Source organism: Apus apus, chromosome W (genome assembly GCF_020740795.1).
Source record: "Apus apus isolate bApuApu2 chromosome W, bApuApu2.pri.cur, whole genome shotgun sequence".
In the NCBI taxonomy this organism is placed as follows: domain Eukaryota; kingdom Metazoa; phylum Chordata; class Aves; order Apodiformes; family Apodidae; genus Apus; species Apus apus.
The window spans coordinates 2,609,117-2,621,251 of record NC_067311.1 but is presented as its reverse complement, the minus strand read 5'-3'; the positions used below and the strand labels follow the sequence as shown (position 1 = coordinate 2,621,251).

General features: G+C 44.4%; 1 protein-coding gene across 1 annotated transcript in view; it reads left to right on the top strand.

Moving 5' to 3' along the window:
- Positions 1–12,135, top strand: part of LOC127395172 (transcription factor RFX3-like) — a 149,620-nt gene that overhangs the window by 22,854 nt on the left and 114,631 nt on the right. The window contains exon 2 of the mRNA XM_051641700.1: positions 4,971–5,095. Coding sequence (XP_051497660.1) covers positions 4,979–5,095 — 117 coding nt within the window. The 5' untranslated portion in view covers positions 4,971–4,978. The remainder of the gene's footprint in view (positions 1–4,970; positions 5,096–12,135) is intronic.

Here is a 12,135-nt window from a genome sequence, read left to right as displayed (position 1 = left end):
AAAGGCATGAGAAACAACACCGCAAATGTCAAGGTCAGAGAAGGAGGGAGAGGAGATACTCCAGGAGCTGAAGCAGATATACCCCTGCAGCCCATGGAAGAGACCGTGGTGGAGCAGGTATCCACATTAGAGCCTATGGAGGACCCCATGCCTGAGCAAGTGGATATGCCCTGAAGGAAGCTGCAGCCTGTGGAAAGCCTGTGCTGGAGAAGTGTGAGGAAGAATGGGTGGCAGGGAGGAATTGTTATTACTTACCTTGACCCCCTCATTCCCCATCTCCTGTTGTGCTGCTGGGGAGATGGAGACATGGGACACAACAAGGGAGTTGGGAATGAAGGAGCGAAATTGAGCCTGTGAAAAAAGGCTGTTTTTTCTTTGTTTCTCTCTATCCAAATAAATTTTAATTGGCAATAAATTAACTTAATTTTCCCCAAGTCGATCTCCCTCCCTGTCTTTATATTGACCCACAAGCTTTATCATCTTATTTTCTCCCCAATCCTGCTGAGGAGAGGGAGTAAGAGAACAGCTGGATGGGGGTCTGAGCCAGCCAAGGTTAACACACTACAGACACAATACCAAAAATAAATTTAAAAAGCAAGCACATTATTAATCTCTTGGCATATAGTTGATTCTTCTGATCTGTTTTTAGACATAATCTTAAATCTACACCTTTCATTTTGCTTTTATGCCATAAAATAAAGCTTTATGACATGCAAGGCATTCTTTTAGATGAATTTCTATCACTAGTCTTCTATTGAGGGCATATGAAGTAATGCAATATCCTCGTTACATTTAACAAAATGCAGTTTGAAATGAAAGTCCTGAATTTATGTGGCAAAGTTTTGGTAGTTGGGGGGGTGACACCCTGCCCCTTGACCAATATCAGCAGCATAGGCAGGATGCTGCCCATATTATTCATGTGAATTATTATTTTCACCAATCACACTACCATTGGTGGAGCCAAGGGGAGGCGCAACACTTAAGCACACTCAAAAAGCATCTGCACGATTGGTGGTTGCTGCCAAATGACCCAGCCACAGAGTCATAGAATTATGTGGTTTGGAAGGGACCTTAAAGATCATCTAGTTCTTAGCCCCCTGCATGAGCAGGGACACCTCTCACTAGATCAGGTTGCTCAGGGCCCTATCCAACCTGGCCTCCCTTCCAGGGAAGGGGCATCCACAACTTCTCTGGGCAACCTGTTCCAGTGTCTCACCACCCTCACAGGAAAGAATTTCTTCCTAATGTCTAACCTAAATCTACCCTCTTTCAGTTTGAAACCATTAACCCTCGTCCTCTCACTACATGCCCTAGTAAAAAGGCCCCCTCCAGCTTTCCTGTAGGCCCCCTTCAGCTTGAAGGTCTCCCCGGAGCCTTCTCTTCTCCAGGCTGAACAACCCCAACTCTCTCAGCCTGTCTTCATACGAGAGGCACTCCAGCCCTCTCATCATCTTTGCACCCTTCCTCCAGACTCCAACATCTCCATGTCCTTATGTTGGGAGCCACAGAGCTGAATGCAGTACTCCAGATGGGGTCTCAACCCCTGAGGAACGCCACTCATCACTGATCTCCACTTGGATATCGAGCCGTTGACAGCAACTCTTTGAGTGCGACAATCCAGACAATTCCTTATCCACTGAGTGGTCCACTCGTCAAGTCAATGTCTCTCCAATTTAGAGACAAGGATGTTCTGTAGGACAGTGTCAAATGCTTTGCACAAGTCCAAGTAGAGGACATCAGTTGCTCTTCCCTTGTCCACCAGTGCTGTAACCCTATCATAGAAGGCCACCAAATGTGTCAGGCACTATTTGCCCCTAGTGAAGCCATATTGGCTGTCACCAATCACCTCCTTATTTTCCATGTGTCATCAAGTGGTACCTGGCAGTCTGTCAGAGCCACGGCATCATTTATGATCCTGTGTTTGCTAATAGTGATTGGGTGAGTCGCCATATGGGTGTGTCCGTTCCTCATCTTTCTTACTGCCTCAATAAAGCTTTGTTTTATAACGAGTTGTCAGAATCTTAGTGTTCACAGTACAGGGGGTTGCATGGGTGGCCTTTGTGAAGAAAGATCAGGGACTGCCACTGTGCCTAACAGAGATGGTCTCAGCAAGATCCATAACAGACCCACTGCTGGCCAAAGCTGAGCTAAACAGCAAAGCTGGTAGCGCCTCTGTGATATTATATTTAAGAAAGGGTAAAAAAGCTGCACAGCAGCATGGGAGAGAAGGTGGGGGGGAAGTGTGAGAAACAGCCCTGCAAATCACCAAGGTCAGCAAAGGAGGAGGGGGTACTCCAGAGCAGTTATTACCCTGCAGCCCATGATGAAGACCATGCCAGAACAGGTGGATACCCTGCAGCCCATGGAAATCCCATGCTGGAGCAGGCTCTTGGCAGAAACTGTGGCCCACAGAGAGGAGCCCATGCAGAAGCAGGTTTTGGGGCAGGAACTGTGGTCTGTGGGGGACATGTACTGGTTTTGGATGGGATGGAGTTAATTTTCTTCATAGCAACTTATATAGTGCTGTGCTTTAGATTTCTGACTGAAACAGCATTGATAAAACACCGGTGTTTTAGCTATTGCTGAGCAGCGCTTACACAGCGTCAAGGCCTTCTCTGATTCTCATACCGCTCTGCCAGTGAGTTGGGAGGGGACACAGCTGAGACAGCTGACCCCAGCTGAGCAAAGGGATATTCCACACCATAGGATGTTGTACTCAGCAATAAAAGCTGGGGGAAAGGAGGGAGGATGGACATTCAGAGTTATGGTGTTTATCTTCTCAAGTTACCATTACCCATGCTGAGGCCCTGCTTTCCTGGAAATGACTTAACACATGCCTGCCAACAGGAAGTGGTAAATTAATTCCTTATTTAGTTTTGCTTACGTGTGCAGCTTTGCTTTACCTGTTAAGTTGTTTTTATTGTAACCCACAAGTTTTCTCACTTTTGCTCTTCTAATTTTCTCCCTCATCCCAGCATGGGGGTAGTGAGTGAGTGACTGTGTGGTACTGAGCTGTGGGTTAACCCACAACAGCAGTCCTTTCCTGAAGGATTGTAGCCCATGGGAAGGGCCCACTCTAGAGCACAGGAAAAGTGTGAGGAGGAAGGAGTAGCAAAGAGAAACTATTATGAACTGACTGCAACCCCCCATTCCCCATCCCACCTGTGCCACTAGGACGGGGGGGGGAGGTTGAGGAGTTGGGAATGAAGCAGTGAATTTGAGCCTGGAAAAATCAGGGAGGAGGTGGTTTAGGTTTTGTCTTTGATTCTCACCATCCAAATCTATTTTTTAATTAAACTGATTTAATTTTATTAAATTAATTTTCCCCAGGTCACGTCTGTTTTACCCATGATGGCAACTGATAAGTGATCTCTCTATCTTGACACATAAGCTTTTCCATATTATTTTTTCCCCCTGTTCTGTTGATGAGGGGGAATGACAGAGCAGCTGGTTGGGCATCTGGCCAAGGTCAACCCAACATAATTTAGTTAAACATTCATAGAGCAGTCATCATAATAAGCTAGTTCTGGATGCAGTTGAAAAATTAACCTGCAAACACAGTTACTCAGGTTTGTCCTGTAACAGTTGTATTAGGGAATGGCTATTCTAGAAGAAGAGAGTCTATAAGAAAATAAGCATATATACAATACACGATAAATCAGCTACTTGGGAGAAGGTGGATGGGGGAGCCATATGAAGATAATAAAGACTGTTCTGGAAAATAAACAAAATCCTTACAGAAAATCAAAGTAATCTACATGATTTGAGAATACATACTTACCATCAGTTTTTTGTAAGGGAAGACATGAAAAATCCCAAACCTCTTCTGAAAAGGTCACTACTATAAGTTTTGTTGCTTATATAGTAAAAACACCTTTAAAAAATGAGCTATGAACAGCTGCATTATAAAATATATTTTCTAGTTTGTTTTTTTTCCATTTTTGCTTTCTACTTACTTTCCATTACTCAAATAAAAAAAAATAATCCAATTTTAACCTCCAAATTGCAATCCTTCAATTTCTGAGTCTCAGATATTATCTCTTCCATCTTCCTGAAGTCACATAAATTAGAAAAGTTTCTATTAATTTACATTTTTAAATAAGATATTTTGAGTGCAAGTAAGCTAAGAGAAAACTTTGAGTATTTTGGTACATAAGGATTTGAACCATTTCAGGGAAGAAAATGAAGAAGAGAAATTTGTTTCTGGTATTGCATATTTTACCTGTTGTGTTCTTACAGTACACTTTATTCTGTGTATAATTCTCTCTGAAAGCTGACAATATTGGAGGTACTGTAATTTACTTGTGATGAGTTGGTACGAAATGTTTCTAGTGCTCAATTTAATTGCATTGATTATTTTAAGTCTTTTTGTGAAGGTATACTTAATTAAGAAGTAAACATATATGCAGCTTCTAGAATTATGTTTGTGAATATAGGTAGTGTTGTCTTAATGTGGTATAAGGTTTTGAGTCTCCTCTCAAAATTTGATAATAGTTGCAGCTAATGTATACAGCTGTCATTAGAGAAGAATCAGGCCTATGAATGGATTTTTTTCTAAAAGTTCTTTACCTCAAACAGTAAGTAGGTTTGTGTGCACCTTGCTTCTGACTTGATAAACATATTTGCTGTTACAAAGCAGACTGTAAGCTGTTAGAAAAAAACATGAACCACGAAGCTTATAATATTCTCTTCTTGATGTGCTGTAAGCTCTAAGCAGACCTTAGATTAGACAAAGCAAAAATAGGTAATATGAATTTTCTAATATTTAAGGCCAGAACAGCATTTTAAAAAAGGAAAAATAAATGAAGTATCTCCATGTATTCATATAATAGTCTGTGAAACAATCTTTAGCTAATCCCCAGATTGGATTTTGTGTGAATATTCTTCTTTTAAGATCTAAATAAGGATAAGTGACAAAAAGCAAAGAAGTTTGTGCTGATCTTTTCTTTTGACATTTTATTTTTATTCAGAGACCACGATGCAGACATCAGAGACTGGGTCAGACACAGGTTCAGCTGTGACTTTACAAGCTTCTGTGGCTGGCCAGACAGCAGTGCCCACACAGGTAGTACAGCAGGTACCGGTTCAGCAACAGGTAGGTGTCTGTTAATTTTGGGAAAGCAAAAAACCCTGACAAGAGAGAATAATGCATTTAAACAAGCATAGTGAAAAACTGCTTTTGTAGAAGGCTGCAAAAGCAAATCTTTTTCACTGTTTTGTTAAATTTTATTTTGCTGGAACTAAAATAGCTACATAAGCAGACATGTACTTTTTTGGGTTTATTTCTTGAACTAGAATATCTGGCAACCATCAGAAATACATATGCATGTTTCTAAAAGTAGATTACTAAGAAATGTGTGCAATATCTCATAAAAAATTAAATCAATTTAAGTTATCTAATAGTCACATTTATTCCTTTGAAACATTGATAAGGAATGTGGAATTTTTGAAATAAATACAATATAGATGTAAAATACAAAAGCAACGTCATTTTGTACTTCTAAGTTGGACTCCCTGCAGGCTCTTGCACAACTACAGAAAGGTATTTGAAGTAAAACCATATATGATGCATAATTTGGATTTGCCAGAGGATTAAAGGGGCGTTGGAAGCAGCCAGCTCAGTACACACTTCTGTGACATGATTAATCACCTATGCAGCCCCACCAACATTAGCGGGAGTGGTGCATGGGGAGATTAAGGAGGGAAGTGGAGTTGGAAAACAAGAACTGAATGTAAAAAGCCATGACTGTTGTTCAAGACTCCTTTAGTATGTGTAATTTAGCTTTAGCCTTTTTTTTTTTTCAGTTTCAAGGGACCTACAATGACCATCAAGTCCAACTGTCTGACCACTTCAGGGCTGATCAAAAGCACATTATTAAGGGCATTGTCCAAATACCTCCTTAACACTGACAGGCATGAAGCATTGATCACCATTCTAGAAAGTCTGTTGCAATGTTTGAACACCCTCTCATTAAATAAATGTTTCCTAATATCTGGCTTGAACCTCCCCTGACGCAGCTTTGAACTATTCCCATGCGTCCTGTCACAGGATACCAGGGAGAAGCACCTCCCTCTCAACTTCCCCACCGTTCAGCTGTCAGTGTTTCAGGTTCTTTGGGTGAAATCTGAAGTTCTTTTTCAACATAAGTTCACTTTACAGTTTCAAAATCAACAATATTAAAACTAAGTATAACTTTTTAAATTATGTAAGTCTGTTTCTGTGCCTGTGAGTCACTGTTGTCTAAATTAAAATTTGTCTTTTTTTAAGTTTAGTTTTAAAATTTAAGATTATTAATTTTTCTGCATGTTCTTTACAAATCTGTTTATCTGCCTCATGCATTTCACTAATAATTTTACTGGTATACAGACTCAAGTCATAATGTATCATAATTCCATTAATATAACTTGTACTTATAATGTACCTCAGAATGCATTTCCTTTTTATTTTTTTTAACTTCCCCCCCCAAAAAAAACCCCAAACCCAGCATTTCAGCAAAACACTTAAGCATTGGGCACTTAACATCAATTTAAATGCTTATCTTTGTGTATTTGGTCAAAGTTCATCCCTACTGAGTTAATAATTGGCTGAAATCACAGAATAGCTGAGGTTGGAAGGGATCTCTGGGGGTCATCTTATCCAACCTCCTGCTCAAGCAGGGCCGCCTAGAGCCGGTTGCCCAGTGTAGTGGTTTAGGCCCAGAACAAAGAACCACGTGGCTGCTCACTCATCCCTCACTCGACCCTTGTCAAGACAAGGACAGGGAGGGTTCACTCACCAGTTATGGTCACAGGCAAAACAGACTCAACTTGGGGAAAAAAATATCTATTTACTTTATCACTGTTCAGATGCAAACAGGACTGAGAAAACAAAACCAGAGCTGAAATACCTTACCCCACCCCTCCCTTCTTCCCAGGCCCAATTTACTTTGCTCCCAATTTCTCTACCTCCTCCCCGCCAGTGGTGCAGGGGGACAGGGAATGGGGTTTACGGTCAGTTTGTCACACATTGTTTTCTGCCGATCCTTCCTCCTCAGGGAGAAGGATCCTTCACAGTCTTTTCCTGCTCCAATGTGGAGTCCCTCCCACAGGAGAGAGTCCTTCACGAACTCCTCTGACATGTCCCTCCCATGAAGTGCAATCCTTCAGGAACAGACTGCTCCAGCATGGGCTTCCCACAGAGTCACTGTCTGCTTCGGGCACAGCTACCTCCCCTGGCACAGGGTCCTCCATGGCTGCAGGTCCACATCTGCTCCACTGTGGTAATTCACAGGCTGCTCCATCATGCTCCTCCATGGGCTGCAGGGGACCCTCTGCTCAGGCACCTCCTCCTTCCTCACTGACCTTGGTGTCTCTGCTCCTGCATTGCTCTTCCCCCTCCCCCTCCTCTGCCCTTGAGGTCTTATAGTAGTTTCCCTTTCTTGAATATGTTAATCACAGAGGCACATCCATTGTCACTGATGGGCTCGGCCTTGGCCAGAGGTGGTGCCGGATTTTGGAGCCAGGGGAGCTTTCAGCAGCTTCTCACAGGAGTCACCCCTGTGGCCCCTCCCCTGCTACCAAAACCCCACCACCCCAACCCAACACACCCAGGAACATGTCCAGATGGCTTTTGAATATTTCTCCAAGGAGGGAGACTCCACAACCTCCCTGGGCAACCCGTGCCAGTGTCCAGTCACTGTCACAGTAAAAAAGTGTTTCCTGATGTTCAGACAGAACCTCCTGTGTTTCCGTTTGCACCTGTTGCCTCTCTCCCTGTCACTGGGCACCACTGAAAAGACCCTGGCTCCATCTTCTATGCACCTTCCCTTCAGGTATTTATATACGTTGATAATGTATAAATTATCTCAGCTGGGAGCCCAGAACTGGACACAGGACTCCAGGTACACAGTACTCAACTGGTGTGGAATAAAGGGGAAGGATCACCTACCTGGACCTACTGACAATACCTAATGCAACCCTCTTTTTGGCAAAGGTACACTGCTGTTCATGTTTAACTTGGTGTCCGCCAGGACTTGCAGGTCCTTTCCTGCAAAGCTGCTTTCCAGCTGGCTGTTCCCCCCAAGCATGTACTGGTGCATGGGGTTGTTCCTCCCCATGGGCACTCCTCCTTGTTAAAGTACATGAGGTTCCTGTCAGTTCATTTCTACAGCCTGTTGATATCTCTCTGAATGGTGTTCTCCAAAACAGATTTTACAAAATAACTTTTTCTGCAGTTGCTTGGCCCTGCCAGAATACCAGAAAAGGGGTGCTTCTAGTGCATGCCCATGATCAAAAGCCATAGCTGTTAACATTTTTAGTCAGTACCCTTTTGTTGTAAAGCACTGTCTGTATATTCTGAAGGGGCCTGGCTTCTATCGCCCATTTCTGCTTATTCCTGATGATAGAGCACTGCTCTATCACAGTCTTTTTAGGGTCATCACTGTCTGAATTTGTGCTATACTTCAATGCAAGATCCTTCAGTGCCTCACAATCGATCTTTTCTCTGTTTGTTGCATTTAGATTGATGCATTTGCCTTTAAACGGCACTTTCCTCCAGACTGCAGGTAGCAGGACCCCCAGGTCCTTTTCTGCAAAGCTGCTTTCCAACTGGTTGGGCCCCAGCCTATACTGGTGTATGGGGTTATTCTTCCCCAGGTGCAGGACTTGGTGCTTCCCCTTTCTGAACTTCATGCAGTTCTTGTAAGCCCATGAGGTCTCATCATCGAGACCATGAATGAAGATATTGAACAGGACCAGACCTGGTATTGACCCCTGTGATACACTGCTAGTCACTGTCCTCCAACTAGACTTTGTGCCACTGAAAGACTTTTTCTGAATTAGGACTTTTATCTCTCTCTTTAACTTAAACCTTTATTACATAATCACAGAATGGCTGAGGTTGGAATGGACCACTGGAGGTCATATAATCATAGAATGTCTTGGGTTGGAAGGGACCTCTAAAAGTCATCTAGTCAAACCCCCCTACAATAAGCAGGGCCATCTCCAACTAGACCAGATTGCTCAGAGACCCATCAAGCTTGACCTTGAATGTCTCCAGGGATGGGGCCCCCACCACCTCTCTAGGCAACCCATTCCAGTGACCCTCATATTGAAGAACTTGCTCCTAATGTCCAACCTAGATCTACCCTTCTCTAGCTTAAAACCATTACCCCTTGTCCTATCATTATACACCCTTGTGAACAGCTCTTCAGCAGCCTTCTTATAGGCCTCTTTCAGGTATTGGAAGGTTGCTATAAGGTCCCCCTGGAGTCTTCTCTTTTTCAGGCTAAACAACCCAACTGTCACCCTGTCTTCATAAGAGAGGTGCTTCAGCCCTCTGATAATTTTTGTTGCCCTCCTCTGGATATTCTCCAACAGGTCCACACTCTTCTTGTGTTGGAGGCTCCAGAGCTGGAGGCAGTACTCCAGGTGAGGTCTCACCAGGGCAGAGTAGAGGAGCAGAATCACCTCTCTCAATCTGCTGGCCACACTTCTTTTGATGCAGCCCAGGATACGGTCAGCTTTCTGGGCTGCAGGTGCACATTGGTGGCTCATGTCCAGCTTTTGATCCACTAGTAGCCCCAGGTCTTTTTCCAAAGGGCTGCTCTCTAGCATGTCTTCCTCCAACCTGTATTGAAATCTCTGGTTGCCCAGGTGCAGGACCCTGCACTTGGCCTTGTTGAACCTCATGAGGTTCACCTGGGCCCACTTCTCCAGCTTGTCCAGGTCCCTCTGGATGACATCCTGACCCTCTGGCATATTGACCGCACCACCCAGCTTGGTGTCATTGGCAAACTTGCTGAGGGTGCTCTCAATGCCATTGTCAATATCATTAATGAAGATATTAAACAACACTGGTCCCAGTACAGACCCCTGAGGGACACCACCTGTAACCGTTTTCCATCTGGATATTGAGCCATTGACCACTACCCTCTGGATGCGACCATCCAGCCAATTCCTTATCCACTGAACAGTCCACCCATCAAACGCATATCTCTTCAACTTACAGAGAAGGATGTTGTGGGGGATCGTGTCAAAGGCCTTGCAGAAGTCCAGATAGATAACATCTATAGGTCTTCCCTTGTCCACTGATGCATTGTAGAAAGCCAGTAGGTTGGTCAGGTAGGATTTGCCCCTAGTAAAGCCATGCTGACTGTCCTGAATCATTTCCCTGTCCCCCATGTGCCTTGTCAGAGCTTCTAGGAGGATCTGTTCCATGATCTTCCCAGGCACAGAGGTGAGGCTGACAGGTCGATAGTTCCCAGGGTCCTCCTTTCTACCCTTTTTAAAAATGGGCGTAATGTTTTCTTTCTTCCAGTCACTAGGGACTTCACCTGACTGCCATGACTTTTAAAATATTGTGGAGAGTGGCTTGGCCAATTCCTTCAGGAATGTGGGATGCATCTCATCAGGTCCTGTGGACTTGTGTATGTTCAGGTTTCCTCAGATGGTCGCAAACCTTGTCTTCGCTTACAGTGCGAGGGACTTTGTCTCCCTGGTCTCCATCCTGTGGGCCATCAACTTGAGAGCCGTGAGGAGAGGGGTTGCCAGTGAAGACTCAGGCAAAAAAAGTTGTTGAGAATCTCAGCCTTCTCCTTGTCTGTTGTTACTAGTTGCTCATCTGGGGGGTACGCTTTCTTTAACCTTCCTTTTCTGGTTTACATACCTGTAGAAGCCCTTGTTTTTCTTTACAGCCCTTGCCAAGTTCAGCTCCAGCTGCGCCTTGGCCTTCCTGACCTTGTCCCTACACAAATGGGTAATGTCCCTATACTCTTCCCATCATACCTGTCCCCACTTCCACTGCCTGTGTAGTTCCATCTTGCCTTTTAGTTTGACCAGCAGGTCTTGACTCAGCCATGCTGGTCTCTTGCCTTCCTTGCCCAATTTCCTACACCTGGGGACTGAGTTCTCTTGCGCTCTATGGAAAGCATCCTTAAAGATCTGCCAGCTCTGTTCTGCTCCCTTGTCCCTGAGTTTGCTTTCCTAAAATGTAGAGTCCTGACTATGCTTTTCATCTGCCTCATACCCCTTAGGACAGTGAACTGCACTAGTGCATGATCACTGCAGCCCAGGCTGCCTTCAGTTCTGACACCCCTGATGAGTTCACATGCATTTGTGACCATCAGGTCTAATAACACATCCCCTTGGGTAGGGCTGTCAATTTCTTGTCTTAAGAAGTTGTCATCGAGGCACTCCAGGAGTCTCCTGGATTGCCTACAGCTTGCTATGCTACTTTTCTAGCAGATGTCGGGGTGGTTGAAAACCCCCAGCAGGATGAGAGCCTGTGATCGCAATGTTTCCTCGAGCTGGAGTAAGAAGGCTTCATTGATAGGCTCCACTTGATCGGGAGGCCTGTAGTAGACTCCAACCACAAGACTCCCTTTGTTGTCCCGATCCCTAATTCATACCCATAAGCTTTTGACTTGCTCATGGCTATTCTTTAGAGACAACTCTTCACACTCTATCCACTTCTTTACATAGAGGGCAACACTTCCACCCCTTCTTCCTCTCCTGTCCCTTTTGAACAGCTTGTAGCCATCTATAGCCACACTCCAATAATAGGATTCATCCCACCAACTTTCCATAATTGCCACTATGTCATAGCTTTCCTATAGCACAGTAGCTTCTGACTCCTGTTTGTTGCCCAACAAACAGGCGTGTCATCCTCCCTGCTCAAGCAGGGTTACCTAGAGCTGTTTACTGAAGAATATGTCAAGAGGGCTTTTGAATATCTCCAAGGGGGGAAAATTCACAACTTCTCTGGGAAACCTGCTCCAGTGCACAGGTGCCCTCACAGTGAAAAAGTGTTTCCTGATGTTCAGAGAGAACCTCCTGTGTTTCAGCTTGTACCCATTGTCTCTTCTTCTTTCACTGGGCACCACTGAAAAGAGCCTGGCTCCACCTGCTTTGCACCTTCCCTTCAGGTATTTGTACACATGACAAGATTCCCCCCTGAGCCTCTGGGCTAAACAGCCCCAGCTCTCTCAGCCAACTAGACTTTGTGCCACTGATGACCATCCTCTGGGCCTGGCCATTCAGCCAGTTTTTAATCTACCTCACTGTTTGCTCATCCAGCCCATATTTCAGCAGCTTTTCTATGTGGACCTTATGAGAGACAGCGTCAAAAAGCTTCCTGAAGTCTAGGCAGACTATATC